This window comes from Castor canadensis, chromosome 7 (genome assembly GCF_047511655.1).
Source record: "Castor canadensis chromosome 7, mCasCan1.hap1v2, whole genome shotgun sequence".
NCBI lineage: Eukaryota > Metazoa > Chordata > Mammalia > Rodentia > Castoridae > Castor > Castor canadensis.
The window spans coordinates 25,714,078-25,736,862 of NC_133392.1; the positions used below are offsets into that span (position 1 = coordinate 25,714,078).

Here is a 22,785-nt window from a genome sequence, read left to right on the forward strand (position 1 = left end):
TGAGTGGGGAAGGCTTTTATCCATCCTGAGAAGGTGTAGACAAATACCACCAAATATCAGGGATTGTTTCTGGCACACAGACTGCACCTTTCACATATTGTCTTACTTATGTTGGAGAGTTTAGGGACATAAAAATACTGGGCCAAGGTGGTCTCGAGAGCTGTCTGCCCTGAGTGAGTTCCTTCATGGAACTGCTTGACAAATTTGGGAGCCAGTGACTCAGGTATGGCAATGTGTCCATCAGTAAACTTCTACCATCCATCTGGTAGAAAATTTCCTCCTTCAGTCTTAAACCAAGCCTGTTCTTGTGAAGTATATCATGAGTCTCATTTAGATAACGGACACAGGAGCGAGGTTGCTGCCAGTGAGGCCAAGGTTTGTCCTGTGAGGGCTGCTCCCTTGGCTTCCCTATCAGGCTCTCGATTTCCCCAAACAGCTGTTGTCTCCCCTTCTGGTGCCCTCAGCAGTGCATGACCACTACTGGCTCTTAGTAATTTTTAGAATTTTTTTGTCCATTTTTAACACTGTTTTTTGCCAAATTAGAAGTCCCAACTGGCAGAGGTCATGTTTTTAATGACAGTGTCCTGAGTCATTACTGCATATCTGGCAAATCGTGTGTTTTTGGACAAAGCTGTTGCCATCCATGAAATACTCAATGTTCAGATGACTAATGAGCTGGTTGGTCAAGCCTGTCTGGCTGGAGAACACCTCATCCATAATCTCTAAACAGTCCTGCTCCAGTAGGCCTGAATTAACCTGAAATAGGGTGACTGGGTTTAGAGTCTTAACAACCTCTGCCGGATATGTGGGTTATTACATAACATACTTTGATATTTGACCATTTGGGAGTTTGTTAATCTATAATTTTCTTTATATTCCATGACAGTCAAAACAGAGTGGGGAACTTGGACTGTGAGTTTTTGTCTGAAAGTAAGTTTGTCTGCTTCAGCCACCAAGATGGCTATAGCTGCCTGGGCACACAGGCAGGATGGCCAGCCTTGGAAAACTGCATCAAGTTGCTTTGATAAATAGGCCACTGGGCAGTGCCAGGAACCTAGCAGCTCAGTCAAGACTCCTACAGTTTCCAGTCTCTCATGTACATATAGGAAGAAGGGCTTTATCATATCTGGCAGGCCCAGAGCAGGGGCGTTTGTGAGTGCCCTCTTTATTTTTTTTTAAAGGACTTTTGATTGTTTCTCTCCCCATACCACAGGTTCCTGCTCCCCAACTCTTTGTGGCTTCATAAAAGGCTTTTACCAAGAAACTGAATCTGGGGATCCAGATCTGGCAGAAACCAGTAGCTCCTAGAAATTCTATAATCTGTATAGTAGCACATAGTGGGAGTGGGGACTCCTCAGGATCTCCCATTAATATGGAGTTTTTTGGCCTTTTACATTTTTCCCTGTACTTGGAAACTGCTGCAACCCTGGCTACCATATCCTTACATGCTTTCTCTAGGTGGGGCTTTAGTCATGTGGGCTAACTGAGGACTGCATCCTGCCAGCAGTCAATTCCCCTGTAACTGCTATAAAAACTTTATTGACTATGACCTTATGTAATGACCCCTTGGAGACCCATCCTACACCAAAAGCAGGCCAGTCTATTTCACAGAAGGTCCTAAGCTTTCCAGGAGTCAGTTTGACATTGTAATCTCCATTAAGTCCCCTCTTAAAGATCTGGGTGGGGGGGTTCTTACTTTGACCTTCTCCCATTCCTCCCATTTGCCAGACGTCTAGACAGAGACAAAGATGGGAGGGATGAGGGTTGTGGAGAGAAGGTAAGGAGTCCTCCTCTCTGGCACACAAAGAAAAACAAATAATACCACTCTCTTTGTCCATCTCTGACCACTCCCCTTGCACGGATTTAGGCATCTCTTGGCCATAGTAAGTCCATATAATCCCCAAACCAGAGGCCCAGTTTGGGCTCACCTTAGACCATATGATTTTGTCACAGACCCGGGGGTCGGGACTCCACACTCACTTCATAACCAGGCTACGTCTCAGGCTCACACTTTCACACTCTCACACCCAGCTCCCTGAACCTGAAATACATGGTTGCTCTCCAAAAAAGGTAGTTACTAGGGTGTCTTTTGAGAGCTGATCAGATTCCCCTTCTGCCTCCTGAGGCAGGCCTGATGATTCCCAGGGGTTCTTATCAGTCTGATGATTCCCAGGATTCCCAGGTTGGTTCCCTAGCCTTTTCAGATTCCTTTGTACAGCTGAAGTTGCCTCCTTGGCTTGCTGGGAGAGAGGCTCCCTCCCCTGGATCACAGAGTCCAGTGGCACCTGGTAGGAGTGGCCTTCCTGGCAGGCCAGGGAAGCTGAGCTACTGACAAGGAGATGTAAACACCACCCTCCAAATCCCGGATGATCCCCCAGAAATGTTGTAACAGGCTCAGACAGACTGAGAGGACATGAAAGCTTTCAGGAAGCAAGTTTACTAAGCAAGCCAGCAGCAACTCAACAGACTTGTGTCCAAAGGCTGAGCCCCAAGAACAAAGGATGCTTTCCTTATATACCATTTACAGCAGGTTACAGAAATGGAGGGGTACAGCTTGTCCCATACATAATCACATGTTATTTTATTGGCTGTTTTAATGTCTAGGGCAAGATGACCCTTCTCTGGTCTCCAGGTAGCATTCCCCAACTCTGGTTTTCCTTTCTTTTACTGTAGCACTCATTAATCTCTTCCCCCTCCCTGCCTTCCTGCCACAGTGGGGTGGTTAGGGAACACTTACTGGGGAGGGAAGATAATGTTTAAGTAGATACCCATATCAATTTGCTAGGCTTTTCATAGCAAAGTACCAGAAAATAGGTGGCTTAACCAACAGATTATTCAATGTCTCCAGGTTTGGAGACAAGAAATCAAAGATCAAGGTACTGGCAGGGTTGGTTCCTTCTGAGAGCTGTGAGAAAGAATCTGTTCAAGGTCTTTTTCTAGCTTCTGCTAGTTTCTTGGCCTATAGGAGCACCACCAAAATCTCTGTCTTCATCTTCACATGGCATTCTACCTGTGTGTCTGTATCTGTCTTCTAATGCCTCCTTTTTATTACAACATTAGTCATATTGGAATAGAGTCCACCCTAATGACCTCATTTGAACTTGCTCTCTTCTGTAAAGACCCTATTTCCATATAAGGTCACATTCTTATATGAAGTATTGAGGGTAAGGACATGTACATAGGAATGTGGGGTGGGGTGGGGGAGAAGGGGAGCACAATTCAACCCATAGCCATACCTAAAGTAAGTAGGAGTAAGCCTTGAGAAGAGTTGAAGGAAGCAGACTCCAAGCAGGAAAGTGGCATGTGCAAAGGCCATGAAGTCAGAGAACACATGTCAGGTTTTAATTTAGAGGCCAAAATAAGCAAAACAAGATTAGCCATGAGGAGGTGAGCCTGGAGGGACAGTCTAAGGCCAGCTCACAAGTAGCCTTAAGTAGGTGACCATGACCATCCAAATCAGGATGCTTTTAAGAGTAAAAAGGGCTATTATTAATAATTGATGCAAAGCAGCACACTTAAACTGGGGTTCTCCTGGGCATACTGGGAAGAGGACTCACACTCCATATAAGCCATGTTAAAGGGCACATGATTTATCCTAAAGGCATAGAAACATTTGGAAAGACTGTGCACAGTGACTCACATCTGAAATCCTAGCTACAGGGAAGGCAGTGATTGGGAGGATCATGGTTGGAAGCCAGCCTGAGCAAAAAGTTAGCAAGACCTCATCTCAACCAATAAAAAGCTGACATGGTGACACAAACCTATTATCCCAGCAAGGCAAGAAGAATGGATAGGAGGATCACAGTCCAGGACAACCCAGTCATAAATGCCAGACCCTAGTCAAAAATAACTAAAGAAAAAAGGGATAGGGATGTAGCTTAAGTGATAGAGTACTTACCTTGCAATCATGAAACCCTGGGTTCAAGCCCCAGTACCACCAAAAATAAATAAAAATTAAAACATTTGGGGGTAATTAAAGCAAATTGATCATCTTATTACTAAGAGATAAGAACATCTAAAGAGAAACTACCAGAACACCCATGGAGGGGATGGAATGAAGAAGAACCTTCATGGGAGACTCATCCTGGATTCCACAGCAAGCAGAGCCTGAAGCAAAAATCTCATGAACCAGTTCTCATAGTGCAATCGCAGGAAAGAAGGAGAGCCAATATGATGACACATTACTTTGCTGGTCACCACTTGGTACCAAGTACAACTGTCTGTCTCAAAGGAGGCCCTCAGAGAGGATCAATGAACTACTACGAATATGGACAATAAGGAAGGGGAAAAGAGGGGACAAGAATTTGCCCACAGACTACTGTATTCCACTGATCAAATTGTCACTGCAGAGAATGTTAACTCTTCACACTTTCAGGTTTATTTCCACCTCTTGCACCTCATGTCCAGTGGCCACAGGGCATGTGAAGTAGGTGTGAGATGAGACCAAAGCAGAATTGTCCACAGAATTGGACAGCCACTGAGTTGATTAGGAGAGATGGTTAAAGCACCAGACTCTATAGAGATTGAGAGGATATGAGGTGTACCATGCAGTGTATATGACAGAAAGTCCAATAGTCATTCCAGAAGTTAGTTGTGGTAAGCAGTGTCAACTTTGGTAGAGACAAAGTTAGACAAGGACTAAGACATGCCTGTTGCATTTGGGATATAGGCAGACATCTGTGGCTCTTGGACAGAGCTATGTCAAGGGAATGGTGATGGTAGGATATAATAACCTGGGATGAGGAGAGAGTGGAGCCGAGGGAGCAGAGAAAATGCTCATGTGGCTGGAGGCCTAGGGAAGAGAAACATGGATGGGTGAGATTGAGTAAAGGCTTTTGTTGAAAGATGGTGTACCTGAGCATCTAAGTGTTGACAGGGAGTTGGGAGACAGGAAGAGTTTGAAGATGCAGAAGAGAAGGAGTTATGGATAAACTAATGTTCTTTTTGTGGTAGTGGTAGGGTTTGAACTCAGGGCCTCATGCTTGCGAGGCAGGCGCTCTACCACTTGAACTACTTCCCCAGTCTAATGTTCATAAGACAAGACCTGTAAGATCAGTGGTGAAAGGTCTTCAATAGAAGGAAAGACCAGTGCTCCATTATAACAGGAGAGGAGAGGATGATGCAGCTCTAACAGATGGTTAAATGTGATAGCAGGAATTGGGAGGAGATTCTCAACTGATAATCTCTATTTTCTTTATGGGAATTGAGACCATTTGCTGAGAATGAAAACGAGATTAAAGGCTAGTTAGGTGCTTCCGGAGAGTGGAGAATATTTGAAATGGTCCGTTTTTGGTTTTTGTTTTAGCAGTACTGAAGTTTGAACACAGGGTCTCGAGTTCAGATTACAAGGCAAGCAATCTGCCACTTGAGCCATGCCCCCAGTCCTAAAAATTCCTTCTTTAGATCATGGGAGAGAGACCCAGCCAGAGAAACATGAAGATTGGAGATTATATAGATATAAGGGTCCATAAAGGAAGTAACAAGGAATCTGCAGTATCACTGACATGTACACTTCTTCCTATGTCCCAGCAGCCCAGGCTTTCAGTTGTATCCATCCAGGCTTGACAGGCTTGCCAGGTATCGAAGGCAGAAAGTCAAACGATCAAAAGAAACCAAACATACCAGCAAAACAAATAGCTGCTGTGAGGGTCAAAGCACTTGTGATGGAGATGGAAGGCAGCAAGAGCAGGAGGAAGGCAGGAGACAAGAATAGTAAAGCTCCAGTCCTGTTTGCTAATCCCAGCTCTGCTGCTCTTGTATGAGGGTGTACATGAAGCGCACATGGATTTTTCCCTTTCCATTCATCTAGCCAAGAACCTGGTTTATGGGACAGTTTGAAGGTGTTCTCCCAAATGGGTGAATGAATGGATGAATCAATGTTAAAATGCTATCATTTGGGTTTTTAAATCTCAGTAAATGACCAATTGGCACCTGTGAGAACAGGGCACCCAGAACTGTATGGAGTTATTCAGACATAGCGCTTAGAGATTTAGACACTATGCTTGATTTTCAGCAAATGTGATGATATAGTCCATATTTTAGGTTTGGTTGAGTTAAATTCAAATGGAATAAGGAAGATAAAATAGCCCTAGTGTCGTATATGACATTTAAATAATACATAGTAATTTGCTTCTTAGAGGCATCCAGCTAAGCATAATTATAAATTTGATGTTTATATCATAAGTAAAATAAATTGTACCTTAAAGTATGACCCAATTTATGTAAATTGTCTTCAAATATTTATTCTTTAGACATGAAAGTTACATTCATTAATTTTTCCCCAAAATGCTATTTTCTTCTAAGGAACTGGGAAGCAAATGTCATCTTGTGCAAGAAATTACAGCCTGGTGTGGATGTGAGCCAGATGTCTTTTAACCCCATGAACTGGCACCAGCTGTGCTTATCAAGTTCAAGTTCTGTGACCATGTGGACCATTGAAAGAAGTAACCAGGAACATTATTTCAAATCAAAGTAGGAGGATTTTTTTACTATAAAGCAATGTGATAATCTTCATTTGCATTCATGTAATGTGGCTGAGTCAATTTGATAAATTAAATGCCCTTAATTTAATTTACACCTACATGTACACACATAAATACATACAACTTACCATAAGTTATAACATCTTTCTATATGTATAATTACCTTAGTGTGGTTGCATTTCAAAAAGATTTTATTTGACTTTATCTCCCAACAAATTTCCTTTAAATATCAAGTCCCAGGAAAGCTTTTTTCAACACAGTTTAATTTTGCAAAACTAGGTTTGTTCTTACTCTTTTAACACATAACTATTGAATAAAAAGGATATATTTGATGTTTTGTACCTATTTCTTTAATGCCCTGGCAAATCGCAAAAGTAAGAAACTGTTAGATATAGGAAGTATACAGATTACAGTGTACTTTCAGTCACATCATCCACAAAAAAGAGTAGTTGCTTTCACTGGACTCATGGGAGCCACCTGTTTAAAAAGAAATGGGTCAAAGAGAAAATGAACAGTGAGCTGTTCATAATGGCCATAGTTGATGGTAATGGAAGCCTTCGATGTAGTTCCAAGACTCAAAGTGCCATCGTGCTCACCATTTTCAGTCTCCTCCTCGAAGACAAAGGCTAAAATATGTTGTACAGGCATACCCTTGAAACTGCAATTTTTGAATAATCGCCTTCAGGGTAATGCAAAGCCAGTGAAAAATAAGCTTTCAGACTGGAGAACTCTTAAGAGTTCAGCTTAGTAACTTATCACACCCCTTTGTTCCTTTGCTTCCCTCAGATATACTAATTTGGTTTTGAGTGTTGATTTGTGTGATTTTTCTATTAGAAAATGAAGTGAGAGACACACTGAGTGGATTTTCCTGATTCATAAAGCAATTAAGAGTCAAAGAGCACTTAAGCTTTACATTTAAGTACTAGGTATTATGATCATTTTCTAAAATTATTTATCATTCATAACCAAGGGAGTTTTAAATTTAATGAATGAGGCCATGAATTAAATTCTTTACCTTTATAACCATATTATGTATTAAAAGTAGGCGTATGGTGAATTTGAAAATAAAGTATTGATATTAAAGATTGCAAAGGTAGCTGAACACAGCCGGCCTATATGCTTATTTTAATTCACAGTATTTTCTATATTTGAATTAGTTGTCAGCATTTCAAATGTGAGACATTTTTCATGAATATCCAAATTATGGTATTCTCTAAGATTTTGAAACCAAAATCCTCACATGTCAACAACCCTTTTGGCTAGAACTGAATGGTACCTGCCAACTTTACAAGGGACAAAACACTTTCCTTTTGTTTACAGTCTCTCTCGCCAGTAGCTACACATTATCTGCCTGACCTCCACCAGCGTTCAAATTTACAATCCCTCCATTATACATTTGGAACCTTTTGATAATGTCTTACCTACCTAATTTATAACTATGCATAATATGTCCTTTTATGACTTATCTTTTAAGATCTACCATTTGGCTTTTATGTTTTTATTTGTGTTTATATTAAAACTCCTCCTCCTTCCTCTCCCTTGATTACTACTGATATGCAGTGATTATGTCAGTAATAAGTTTTTGTCAATCCAGTTGTTCTGATGTCTCTTTTTCTCTGTAGATCAGTAAAGCTACCTGTAGAAGATGGATCATTTTTTAATGAAACAGATGTACTTTTCCCCACCTCATTGCCCAAGGACCCCATCTATGGACCAGTGATGCCCCTGTCTGCCATTGCTGGGCTAGTAGGTGAAGAGGCAGAAACTTTCAGGGTAATTAATTAATTACTTTGTTTACCTAACAGATGGAGGTCTAGGAAGTCTGATCTCATTTGATTGTCTGTGAGCCATGCAGGGTAGAGGGCTTCACCGTAGTTTTTAGTATAGATTAGCCATGATTACTGCAAGAGTACAAGACTGGAGTTTGAGGTGGAAGGTTGGGAAGATGAAGGCAGAAATGGGGAGACCAGGTGTGATTTCACCCTTGGATGCGCTGAATTTTGGGGACAGAAAGCATGGAAGTGGAGATGTGGCGTGGAAGTTGGCAAGTAGACCTGTGTCAGATGACACAGATGAGTCAAGATGTGCATGTCATTGACACAGATAACACTAAGGAGGGGTGGATGGAAGGAGAACAAGCAGAGAAAATAAGAGTGAAGATAAAAAGGCATAACGAAAGACTGCTGCCAAAAGTCAAGGGGAGAAAGAGGAGCCTGAAAAGACACTGTCCCTGAAGTAGGAGCAAATGCAGGAGAGAGTCAGACAGAGAAGAGTGGAGGATGGTTTCAAATAGGAGAACTTGTGCACAGTGCCACACCCTTTCCTTCCTTCCTTCCTTTCTTCCTGTCTTCCTTCCTTCCTTCCTTCTGCATATATTTCTCAAGCTTCTTCCATGTTGGAGACATTGTTTTAGGCAATAGGATCATGTGGTAATCAACCAGGCATGATCCTCACTGAGTTCCCACCTTTGTCAGGGAGAAAGCACAACAACACAACTAGAGACATCAGAGCATTGCAAGCTGTGATAATATGACAGAATACAGGGGATGGGGTGTCAAGGAAAGCCTCTGGGAGGTGACACTGAAGCTGAGATTTGAAACACAAGCAGGCATTGCTAGTGTTGCAATAAGAGTGTTTCAGGTAGAGGGACTGCTTGTGCAAAGTCCCAGGGAAGACAAGTTTGAGGAACTGAAGAAAGACTTGCGTGGCTGGAGTGTATTAAATGAGATTCAGGTGATAAAGGAGGTGCAGAGTGATGTTCAAGAGGAAGACAGGACACAGAGTGGCAGTGCAAGGCCCTTGGAATGAGGGTAACCAGCTTCACTCTTTTGACCTTTGAGTCCTGGATTATAACTGCTGATGTTTGTGTTAAACTCTTGTTAAACAGAGGGTGAAGAAAGTGGACATTTCCAAATATTTTAGAGCACTGCAGAGAATGAAGCTATGAGTGTTAGAAATAATTCAATGTGAGAATTAGTTTATTAAAAAATCTGTGTGGTAAGAAAAAGTTTCTACCCCTTAGTATTTCCTCTAATGAGGAACAAAATCCCATCCTCCTTTTTTGTTGGCCACACTGGGGTTGGGTTTGAACTCAGGGCCTCATGCCTGCTAGACAGGTGCTCTACTACTTGAGTTATTCCACCAGCCCTGAATCACTTTTAAGTTATAGAGAATTGCTTTTCTAGCCCAGGTCTTAGCCATGGAAACAGGACCACAAACAGCCACAGGGAGGCAGCAAAATAAAAACAAATAGGTACCAAGGTTTTCAGTTTTCTTCTGTTTAGTAGGTCTAGAACTCCCAAATTTCAACTGTCTCAAATTGTTTTTCCGCAGTAACTTTCTGTTGGAGCACTGGTCTTCCTTTCACAGCCTTGCACCAACGTGATGATCCTACACAAAAAATGCAAAATTCGGGAAATTGTCCTTGCTATTCGGAAAATGCTATGAAATACCTCCTTTAGATACTTAAACGTGGAGTCATCAGTTTAAAAATATGCATAGTAAATAAATGTCTCTATTTCATAGGACTTTCGCACTCAGTGCATTTTAACCTCTTTCTAAAAGCAGATATTTAACTTATAGTTTGACAGCTCTAAATCATACAGGAATATTAATGAAAGAATATACTTTGCATTTAGTTAGAAATTAATTTTCCCAGTAGTTTACCTACTGGGCTATATAGCAAGACCTATCTCAAAAAAAAAAACCAAACAAAGATTGTGTGTGTGTGTATGTGTGATTTATAGTATTAATTTAGATGTCACCAAGAGAACTCAAGCTTTTTTCTCCCCCAACTCCACTGCCCCCCAGGAGTGTTGGAGTTTGAACGCAGAGCCCCATGCTTGCTAGGCAGGTACTCTACAACTTGAGTCACCTGCCCCCGCCCCGCCCTTCCCCCAGCCTCAAGAAGTTTTTAAATAATGTTGATTCAGTGAATATCTCTTTTTCCTTTGAGTCAGATTTCAATCAGACACCACAGAAATATCATTAATTGAAAGCTATTTAGTCATCTTCACAAGTTTTGTCTCATTTTTAAAGCTCACTTGATGACCAAATGGTTACTCAAGTATTTATTTTCTAACTGTCCAAGGCTGTGAGGCATGGGATAAGCCAATAGTACAATTAAAGTCATCTATCCTTTAAAAAGTTATCATGATGAATCTTATGTATGCTTGCTGCTTTAGTCATATTGCTGAGTTCATCTTGAATGACAATTCTACTCCACCAAGAGGAACCTATTGCTTTATCATCAATGTTCCTATGATATTTAAGATCTTCTCTGCTGTAACCTACCATGCTTTCTGATTCTGATACTTGGAACTTCTTCCCTAAATAGGTGAGTGTCCTATTGAGAAGAAAGAACCCTCAGGGCTTGCCACAATGCCTGGTATATAACCAATACCCAATACATAGTTCTTCAGATGTCAATCATTCAAAAACTTTGATGGGAATCTGGCAGAAAGTTACTTTGGCAGTACCACACTTGTCACTACCTCGAATCTACAAATCTTTCATAAATTAAAAGAGCAACCTAAAACATTAAACAACTGAGTATTTATTAGAAAGGTAGCTTGCAGAGGTCACAGAGATTTGAATAGCAAACTGGTTGTTTGCATATGTTCACAGCGTTCCCCAACCTTACAGCCTTTTCTGCCAACCCTGCTTTATTCATCACTCTCCTCAGCATATCACACTTCATCAGGACCCAAGCTCCCTGAGGGCATGGAATTTATTTTTTTGTCTTGTATGTTTACCACTGTATCCCTGAACCTAGAACAGACAATGTAGTAAATGCCCAATCAATTTTTGTTAGATGAATGAACACCCAAGTGAAAGAAGGAAATGAACATGGAGCTCTTAAGGAACTTAAGAATTCTATTAATTTGATTCATAGCTCAAAAAAATTTTTGCTGTACGGATGAGTGTAAGGATGTCTAAAGAAAACAAAGGCATTAGGTTGTGGTAAACGCAATTCTAACCAGTACGGCATAGCAAAGAGCTCAGGTAGTGCTGAACATCTCACACACACAAACTACTCTATTTGACTAGTTCTAATACAAAGGATGGGACTGGGGATGTAGCTCAGTAGTAGACAGTAGTAGAGCATTTACCTAGCATGTATGAGGTCCCTGGTGCCATCCCTAGCACTGCAAAAGAGAGAGAGAGAGAGGGAGAGGGAGAGAGAGAGAGAGAGAGAGAGAGAGAGAGAGAGAGAGAGAGAGAGAGAGAGAGAGAGAGAGAAGGATCAGGAAGGAAGGAAAAAAAATGTTATATTATGGAATCCTAAAATAAGAATCTTTTTTCGGGGGGAGTGGGGGATACTGGGTTTTGAGCTCAGAGCTTCATGTTTGCTAGGCAGGCTTCTAACAGTTCAGTCTCCCCCTTTGCCCTTTTTTTGGCTTTAGTTATTTTTTGAATAGGGTCTCATTTGTTGCCCCAGCTGGCCTCAGACTGTGATCCTTCTACCTATGCCACCAGCATAGCCAGGACTACAGACATACATTATACCTGCTTATTCTGTTGAGATGGGATCTTGCTAACTTTTTTTGCCTAGGCTGGCCTCGAATTGCAATCTTCCTACCTCCCTCAAATTCCAAATTTTAATCAGTGCTATGGGGAGTACTTTTCTATAACAGCAACAAACTATGACTTACTTTTTGTAGCCTAAGCTCAGGAACAGTTTTTACATTTTTTAAAAGGATTATAAGAAAGAGAAAAGAGGGGAGGAGGGAGGAAGAGGGAAACAGGAAGAAAGAAAGGGTGGAAGGAAGGAAGGAGGCATAGAGGGAGGGATGGAGGGAGGGAAGGCAGTTTAGAAGTTGTTACTCATAACTGTCATGAGTATTTCTGAGTGTGTTGGCACGAACACCTTCTTTTCTTCTTAATGAATTAAAATGGAGAGAGAAAAATGGAGCAAGTAAGGACACGTTTCCTTAGCTGTTGGCAAATTGCGGTACCACTGAATTGATGATCAACCATATGCACTGGTTTCTTTGATGACCATATGCACTGGATTCTTTTAGGCAGTTGTTCTGGTAATTGTTTCTCTGGCTTTTAGTCATTTTTGCTGTCTTAAAACAATGTTGTTATTCTTTCCCTGAAGCCAAAAGATGATCTATATCCTTTGCTTCACCCTACCATGCATTGCTGGACTCCAACAAGTGACCTGTATGTTGGCTGCGAGGAGGGCCATCTTTTACTGATTAATGCAGAAACCTTGAAGGTGACTGTGCTTCAGAAGGCAGAAGACTCATCACTGTTGGGTGAGAAATGTTTCTGCTACACTTCGCAGGAGAGTGGCCAAGGGTGTTGGTTTTACATACACTTGAAGATGGATGTTTTATTCCCTATTTTCTTTTCTTGAAGACATCTTTGAGCCTCCTTCTCTTTTAACTTCTGCTTATTTCCCAAGTCCTGTGGATGCTCCCTACTGTCAGCTACCATTTATTGAGTATTAAAATGCTCTTGGCAAACTGCTACCCCTTTGTATGCATAGTTCATGTAATCCTCCAAACAACACAAGAAAAAACTGCTTTATCTCCATGATACAGATGAGGTTAAGAAATAGGCTCAGATTCACATAAACTGTGGAGCTGACACCTGAATCCAGGAAGCAAGAATTCAAATTCTTAGCTACCAACCTGTATCCTTTCCTAGACATACACCTGTTCCCCTTAGTCCTACTCCTGTTAACCCTCTTCTCCACGATGGGTCTCTTTTTTCATTTCACCTGCCATCTTGAAAGTTACCTTTGTGCTGGTTAGAATTCCAAGAAGAACCTGATCTATTCTCCCTTAGATTCACTACTGACCATTCCCGGTCCCATCAGCTGTGGCAAGGTGGAGCCACAAGTGCTAGTACCCATCTACTAGGAGCTAGGTGTCGATTCTTTCATAAGGGAGCCTCACCTGGGCAAGCTCCCTAAACCCTTTCCAGTCTTTCCAGCTTCAGTTCCACCTGAACCTCTCAAAGTTTCCCATCATTCCTGGGCTCTCTCCAAATTCTATCAGTTACCTGTGTCTGAGATGTCCCTCTCTCTCTTATGTACTTGGTGAAGTTTTCTTCCTATGTGGAGCCCTCCTTACCATTGCCCCAACCTTCAGGCACAATTAGGTGCCCCTGTATGGAATTCCACATAGCTCCACTACTTTGAGGGAGCCTCAGCCTGGGCTATGACAATGGACCATGTTCATGTCTGTCTTCCCATTTGTCATCAGCTCTCTGAGGTCATTCAGAGACTGCTCTTTGTCTGATTCTTTGGCTCCAAAGTCTAATCTCAGATATCACTACATGTGTTTGTAGAATAAATTATAAACTGTGTTCCTGACTTCCAAACTCTTACCACACTTCTACTATACTTTGCACAATTTAGGAATTAATCACATGTTGTCTTATATAATTCACTGTTTCCTTCCTATGTACAATTTCTCATTATTTCATGTACATTATAAATGCTTTCAAATACATATTTATCAAACCTCTACACTGTGTAAGACACCAAGCAAGGTGTCTTAGAAATTACATTGATGGCAAATACATTGTCTCATAATTTCCAACTTCAAAGGACTCATGTTTTATTAAAACAAAAGACAAGTAGACAAATAATTACAGCAAGGAGCCTTTTTCCTCTTCCTGCGCTACCTCCTACCTGCCATTAAACCCTGCCCTTGGACATGAAAAAAAATAATTACAGCAATGAGGATTAAAATTGAGTTGACTTCACTAAGAGAGAGATTTACAAAGAGCTATCAGGGTTCAGATGACAGAAACCACATCTTGAATATTGCACTTGAACTGGCTTTTGAAGGAGGAGTTCACAGGCAGAGACGTGGGTGGGTGGAATTTTGACATGGTACCTGAACAAGAAAGCATGGGAAGGCTGGGAAGCAATAAGTGGTCCAGTTTATCTGAAGCATTGAGCAATCTGACCCTTCAGGTCTAGCCAAGGCATTTGTACTTTATTCAGCTGACAGTGGGCAGAGATCAAAAACTCCTAAATGGGGATGTACCCCTACCAGAACTGTACTTAGGCAGATTAACTTAGTCACCAGTCAGGAAAGAAAGATCCTAGAAGTAGGTAGCTATAAACACCAGGCACCTAGGCCAGGCCTGGAGCCATAAGAACCTGGACTCCAGTGGCAGTTGGATTGGGGAAGGAGGGACTGCTGGAAAGTGAGTGGTCCTTTAAGGAAAAAACAGTGCCACCTAGCACCCAGAAAAATGTCAAACGTGTATGCTGCAGTAGATAAATAATTTGATGGATGCCATCTGAGTCTTTGCTCCTGTAGTTTTCATGGTTTGTCAACATAAAAAGGTCATATGCTTTTGTTATTTTTCCCAGGATGATATTTTATTAATGGCAAATGTTCTATGGAGTATTTTTAATTTTTCTTTCTATTTTTCTACTGTGTTATATTTCTTGATGCATAAATTTACACGCCATAAAATGCATAAATCTTTAGGATATACCTCAACAATAATATAGTTTTGTTTTGTTGGGCTTTTGTCCCCAGGTTTCTTCAAACCTCTGAAAATATTTTCCTAAAAACATAAAATAGATTTACTGTATGTTTCTGTAATACTAGTTACATGGAGCTGATGATACAAACAACTTGTCTGATTTCCATTAGTAATCATTACCAAGCAGCTTTTATTGTTCACTGTTATATTGTTCTTTCAATTATATGTCATCTGTTTTTCTTTTCCAAAAGATGGAGCTCATCTCATCAGGCCGGTCACCTTGGTGTATCAGAAGGAGGGCATACTTGCTTCTGGAATTGTAATGTATTTTATATCTTAAGATGAATTGCTTTCATAAAAAAACACATTTCCATTTGCTAACACTTACCATTAGGAATCATATTTTGGGATGTTAAGTTCTGTCAGATTATTAATCAAAATCGTTTCCCCATTGGAAGCTATTATAAAATAGCTGCTATGAAGAAGCAGAGAGGACAGAATTATGAAGTAGAGTGGACAAATGCACAAAAATAGAGTTAAAAATTCATTGTCTTCCCTTCATCACACACACACAAATACCTAATATCTGTAACCAAGCCCATTTCTGCAATAACATATTAAGTTGCTCGATGTGAATTTGGAACTTCTGTCTCAGCTTCACCTTGGGCTCTTGTGCATAACCATTTGCTTACTTGTATCACATTGTTACTGTTGATACTGGAATTAATATTAATAGTCCCCATTTACTTGGTGATTATTTTGTATCATGCACCATGCTAAGTCCTTTACTTGTATTATCTTATTGGTCCACACAACAACCTTACCTGGTGGAAAGTTGGCATCCTCTTCATACAGATGAAAGAACCAGGTATGACAGAGGCCACCAGCAAGTGGAGGAGCTGGGCTTGAAACCAGTGGTGTGGCTCTCCAAAGTTTATGCTCTCATTTATTAGATTACACAGCCCCAGTGAGTATGAAATAGGGTCAGACCAGGTGTTTCATCCTGAGGTAATCAGTGTAATTAATCCTAAGATTTATAGCTGATTTGCACTAAAATCTCAGGTCTAGTTGTAGCTGTCCATAGTGTATTGTTCCCTTCATCTGTTTCATTGCCTCAGATCACATTTTCAGCCCCCTGCAATGACATCAGAGTGAAAGATGTAGTTCCACCAACCAGAAGCCATCTTGAACCCTCATGCCTACACTCAGATCATATTTCTCTCCCCCGGCTTTGCAGTGGACTACCCCCTCCTCTTTTCTACATTTGGTCTGACTTTGTAGCCTTGGTGACTCTTGTCCTCTTCAAAACCACTCTCAATGTTTGTTTTGATGTAAATGATTGTAGCATTTGCTCTGGTGACAGTAATGATGGGTTTGGAGAAAATACCTTGTATGTCTTCACCCACTACCCAGGTCCCAGCATCTGAATCCAGCATCTCACAAATGCCTACTCTTAGTTGTAATGGGGTCTGATCTAGAAAAATGATAGATATATTTTCCCAAAGCCTCTTAAATATTGTAAAAAATGACTCAAATTCCTCGAAAGAAGTTAACTTAAAACTGTTTCCAATCAAAGAAAATAAAGTATACACCCTATTCTTGGGCTATGTAGAGAGATAAGAAATTCAAGTATTAATGATTAATGAACATACTTAGGGATAGTGTCTTTTGAAGGAAGGAGACTATTATATACAAGCCATGTAAGCACTGCCTCATGTATCCTCCCTCCTATAAAGTGAAGAATATGGTGAGAAGACAGACTTTCAAAGGAAGGAGTGACCAGTAAAGTTAGGTCATTTAAAAATGTGTAATAAAACAGATATTTTAATTTTGTGTTATAAAAGAGATAAAACTGAAGCTTGACCAAGGAGCATGGATAAAAGTTGCCTAACTAAAGATGAAAGGAACATATGTTCTAGGTAATGTAAGCACAGTTGATGATCCTAAATAAATAGTAGACAGTAATCCATGAGTCTTCACTTGTCTGATGAAGAAAGTGTACTACACATTAACCAAGACTGATTTTCTATATTTATCTCACTGATAATACAGGATGGCATTGTGTACTCTTTCATTGTTAAAGATTCAAGTTACAATGTGGGGAATTTTCTTGAGGTTGATGAGGCTGTGGAACAGTTGATGTTTTCTCCCAGTTACAAGATGTTGCTGATTCAAACAGAGAAGGTATGTTAGGTGGCAATTCCTTGATAAACAATTTTCCGATAGTATTATCATCATTGTATGGCAAGTATGAAGAACAGAGTGTGCTGTGTAATGATTGTCTTCTAGTCAGTACTGTTTTGTTTGCAAATGAAAAAACACCCAGTTTAAAAGGCCTAAGTGACCAAGGAGATATTTGCTTATTTTTGTGCACATAACTTCAAGAACAAGGAGTGCATCTGAAACCAGGGGCTCCTGTGATGCCACTGGGCCTCGTTTTCTCCATCTCTTAACTTGGTTTCCTTTCTGCTACTTCCACCTCCATGCAGACTCTCCCTTTGTGATATATAAGTTGCAGCTCCAACTTATATTTTTGCCCTCTCTGTGACTTTGCTAGAAAGTTATCAGTTGAAAAAATGTTTTAGAATATAGACTCATTGGACTAACCTGGTCACCTGTCTACTGCTGGATCAATCATTGTCGTCAAGAGGAGCACTATGTGGTCTGTTTAGCCAGACCTAAGTCACATGCCTACCCTTAGGCCCTGGTAAAAGTCAACCCACAAAAATTAGGTCTGAAATTGAGGGTATTATGGGTGTCCTCTTAGGAAAATATGGGTTCTAGAAGAAGATAGGGGAATCAATACAGGCTGAAAACAAATGACTATCTGAGTTATACTCTTAGGAAACCTCCTTTTTAATAGAATGACCCTCAAAGGTCAAGGTTAACAACGATTTATATTGCTAGGCAACAATTTTGGATGAATTACAAATGAAGTTTAATAAACTTACATTTAAATACGGAAATATTTTAGTTTCTGGTACTTACCAGAATCAAAATAACTCTACCATGTTTTAAATAAATAAATGATAAACTTTAAATGAACATATCTGGCAGAAGATTGGATGTAGCCAAAGACAGAATTAATAAACTGGAGATAGACCAGAAGAGACTACTAAGATATAGCCCAGAGAAGAAAAAGGGAAGGAAATAGAGTAGGGAGGGTAAGAGAATGAATGACACAGTGAAAAGATCTAACATACATTTTATTGGAGTTCCAGAGAGGAGAAAGAATGAGGCAGAGGCAATACGTCAATAGACATTGGCTTAGAATATTCCAGAACAGATTAAAAAGATGAATTTATAGGTTTAAGAGGTCCAGTGAATCCAAGAGGATTCATAATATGCTATACTTAGATTTCCCAAGTTGAAATTGTTGAAAAACAAAGACAAATTATGTCAAAGGAATTTCAATTAGACCAACAGTTGGCTTTTTCTGTGGTAATAACATAAGTAAGAGATAGTGGAATGATATCATAAGTATAGCACAAAGGCAGCAAACCTTGGCGTCATGTGCCAAAGCCAGTTTTCTACTTGTTTTTGTAATTAAGATTTTATTGGAGCACAGCCAAACCCATGACTTAAGTATTGTCCATAGCTGCTGTCACACTATAATGGCAGCATTAAGTACTGTGACAGAGACCTCATGGCCTGCAAAGCTTCACATATTTACTGTCTGTCCATTTACGGAAAGTATGCTGACCCATAATGCACTGCAAGAAAATAACTACCAACTGGAATTCTATTCCCAATGAAAATAGTTCTTCAGTATGAGGGTGAAAAGAGATTTTTCTAGGTAATCCTAAAAATGAGAGTTTATCAGAAGCAGAGAAAAATTCTAAAGAATAAGCTTTATGCAGAAAGAAAATGATCCAGCTGGAAGGTCTGTGGTGCAAGAAGCACAGGAGCACTAAGGATATGTAGTGAAATGTACAAAACCACAAAGAACAGTTAGGTTTAACAATGGCATTAAGTAAAATCCCAGACAATAGGGCTGGGGATGTGGCTCTGTGGCACAGCACTTGCTTAGCGTGTGTGAAGACCTGGCTTCTATTCAATCCTCAGCACTGAAAAACCAAAAAGCAGACAAGAATATAAGTTGAGGGAGGAAAGAGTAAATGAAACAAAGTGTTCCAAGGGTCTTATATTACCCAGGAGGACAGTAAAGTTGACTTAGAGTAAATTTGATGTTGATAAGTTAAGTATGCATGCAGTAACTTCTAAGGCATCCACTAAAAGAATGGAAACAGTGGACAAAATTTCCAAGTTATAAAAGAGAAAAGTTACACGTTAAAAAAAAAGGCTTAAGAAGAAATGCAAAACAAATGAGATAGCTAGAAAGCTCAAGTTAACATGCTGCATTTAGACTCAAGTATATTAATAATTACAAGTATAAAACCATATGAATGGTTGAATTAACAAGCAAAGATCATTATGCTGGATTAAAAAATCCAACTATGTGCTATCAGTCACATATGTAAAACATAGAGGTACAATAAGACCAAAAAAAAAAAAAAAAGATGGAAAAAGATGTTTCATGCAAACATTAACCAAAGAGAATCCAGTAGATATATTAATAGTAAACATGATAGTTCTTAAAGTTGAAAAACAAATCATTTCTACAGATAAATGGCCTTATTTTGAAGTAAAAAAAAGTCAGATTCACCAGGAATGTATAAACAAGGAAAACTCATATGTACCTAACAACATAGCCTCAAATACATAAAACAAAACATGATAGATAAGAAAAAACAAAGCCATAATATTAATTGGACATTTTAATGTATTCTCTCAGTGTATGAATAAATAAGCTATTTTCAACACAGCAGCCAGAGTGAGCAAAGCATTTCTCACTACTTTTCAGAGCCCTCTAGTGGCTTCTTATCTAGAATAAAAGCCAAAATCCTAGTGTGTTTTAAAAGGCCCCTCCTCTGGAATGCTTTCCCAAAAGATCCTTGTGGGCCCTTTCCCCCTTTCCTCCAAATCTTTTCTCTAAAGTTACCTGGTCACTGAAGCTTTTCTTGGATGCTCAGTTTAATGTTTTTACCCTCTTATTTTGCCTATGTAGTATCCTTCTCTGCTTTATTATTTTTTTCTGCTTACAGTTATCATGATTTGGCATGCAATATATATTTGGATATATAATTTACTGTCTGAATCTCCCAGTAGAATTTAAGCACCTTGAGATCAAGAGAGTACATTATATTACTGCTACTTGTCAGAGACACATACCTTTAAGGATAGTTTTTTTTTTTTTAAGAAGTGAATTTTGGAACTGGCAATGATAAGTCATAGAGTGACAGCCTCAGCCACATAACCATGATTTCCACAAAACTTTGTTTTTTAATTAATGTCGCCCACTTTGTGTTTAACATGTGGTGAGATTTAGTTTGTCTTAACAACCATTCTGGTTTTCCACATTTTCCACATTTTCTATGCAAATAGAAATTATTTTTAAAATCAGGGAAAAGTGTTTAGTTATGTTTTGTAATTTAAAAAAAAAGCCTACAATCAAAGTAATCCTATCCATTATTTTCAGTGATGAGTGAATAACTCAATCAACTAAACCATAAATGAACAAATCAAGCATCTAGATTTTAAGTTCCTCAAAGTCAGGCCTCACTGAGTTCCATAGTTTCTCATCACCTGTTCCCATGCAGTACCTTACTCACAATAGGCATTTAATAAATTTTTGTAAACTACATATGCAATGATTGTAATATGTTTTTTTCTTTTCTCTCTCCATGTGTGTTTTTCAGGGATCTCTTTATCTCTACACTTTTGGCAAGGAGCCAGCCTTAGATAAAGTCCTAGATGCTTGTGATGGGAAATTTCAGGCAATTGACTTTGTCGCTCCTGGAACCAAATACTTCATGGTAAGGAATATTCTGTTGTGAAATAGTAGGATTAAAAGTATGATGTTTTGAGATTGAAATTTCTATCCATATGTAATTGGATGACTTTCAAATTCATGTGCAAACCAATACAAATAAGAGGCAGAAGGCATCTTTGAAGGTTATGGTAGAGATGCCAAACACTTCCATCACCAAATGACCTCTCTAGTTAGAATTATGCCATCTTACTGAGACTTCATACTATTATCTCTTAAAAATAGCCAAAGTAATTGAGATCTTAGAAGCCATCCCTTTTATATTCACCACCCGAGCTCTGCAATCAGACCTTTAAACACATTCATTGCTAGAGTCATTCAGTAAACTATCACTGTTTACTTCTATCAGAATAAAGCAGCAGCACCACCCAAAGAAAAAAATAGAATACTTGGCCATGCACAGAGCATGGACTCAGTCCAGTTAGGAAAACCCATCCTCTACATTTAGAAACCATGTGCTAAATATATCAATCTCAACAAACATACTTCAGTTTTTATAAATTGGAGATAGGCAAATATAAAAGTTCACAACTTTCTAAAACAGAGGCCAAGAAGCAGAAACCACTGCTGGAGCCTGTGCCAGGGGGTTTATAACGATCTGCACATGTCAGACCTCATTTAAGGAGTCTCTCAAGAAACCCAAAGACAACAAAGGAGGCAAAAAAAAAAAAAAAGAATACCAGAGGAAATTATAGCTTCTGGTATAGGTGCAGAAACAGGAAACACAACCTAACTCCTAGCCAAATAGCATAAAGCCTCACAATAAAGCCTAGTGGGTTCCTTTTCCCACCACATCATATCCAGCTTTTAACAAAAAATTTCAAAGCATATAAAAATATAGACCAAGCATGTTTGAAGAGACACAAAAAGAATCAAAACAGGCCAGGTACAGTGGCTCACACCTATAATCTCAGTTATTTGGAAGGTGGAGATGGGGAGGATTGTGTTTGGAGGCCAGCCTGGGACAAAAAGTTAAAGCAAGACCCCCTCAGCTTATAAGATGAGCATGGTAGTGTGTCATCACAACAACTTGGGAGGCATAAATAGGAAGATCATAGTCCAGGCTGGCCCAGGCAAAAATGCAAGACCCTAACTAAAGCAAATAAAGGTCTGGGGTGTACCTCAAGTGAGGTCCTGAGTTTAAACCTCATTACACCAAAAGTGAAAGAATGGGAATAAAACTCATATATAGTACAGATACTGGTATAATTAGATCAAGAGTTGAAAACAACTATAGTAATATGCAACAGACTCTTATGCAAAAAGTAAACCACACATAAGAACATAGATAATGTAAGCAGAGATGTTCAAATAGAAAGAATCAAATGAAATGGAAGAAGTAAAAACACTGTAAGAAAAATGAATGGTTTTGATGTGCTCATCAGTAGACTGGATATCACTAAGGAAGAAATCAATGAACATAGAAAAATATGTTATAGCAACTTCCAAAACTGAAATGCAAAGAGAAAAAAAGAGAACAGAATAACTAACAACAACAGATCAATTACAAAAAATATAACATAATATGTACACATACATAATGAGAATACCAGATGGAGGAAAAAACAGCAGAAATGTTTGAAGTAGTAAAGGTTGATAATTTTCCAAAAATAATGGCATTAATGCTAACCCTCAGACCCAGGAAGCTCAGAGAACACCTAGCAGATAAAGACAAAAACCATGTTCATACTCATATCATATTCAAACTGCAGAACATCAAAAAGAAAGAGAAAATCTTAAAAGAAGCCAACAGGGGAACAGTAACTTCCTCATAGAATTACACTGGACTTTTCTTCAAAAAACATGCAGTCAAGAGTAAAGTAGAATACTTGAAGTGTTGAAAGAAAAAAAAACCTGCCAACTTAGAATTCTGTATACATTGGATTATCCTTCAAACCTAAAGGAGAAATACTTTCTCAACAAATGAAAATTGACGAAATATCTTGCCAGTAG

General features: G+C 39.4%; 1 protein-coding gene across 4 annotated transcripts in view; it reads left to right on the top strand.

The window, feature by feature from the left end:
- Positions 1-22,785, top strand: part of Cfap43 (cilia and flagella associated protein 43) — a 99,508-nt gene that overhangs the window by 12,689 nt on the left and 64,034 nt on the right. For all 4 annotated transcript variants that reach the window (XM_074078358.1, XM_074078361.1, XM_074078360.1 and 1 more), the window contains exons 4-9: positions 6,304-6,471; positions 8,105-8,255; positions 12,586-12,745; positions 15,194-15,261; positions 16,995-17,126; positions 20,702-20,818. In XM_074078358.1, coding sequence (XP_073934459.1) covers positions 6,304-6,471; positions 8,105-8,255; positions 12,586-12,745; positions 15,194-15,261; positions 16,995-17,126; positions 20,702-20,818 — 796 coding nt within the window. The remainder of the gene's footprint in view (positions 1-6,303; positions 6,472-8,104; positions 8,256-12,585; positions 12,746-15,193; positions 15,262-16,994; positions 17,127-20,701; positions 20,819-22,785) is intronic.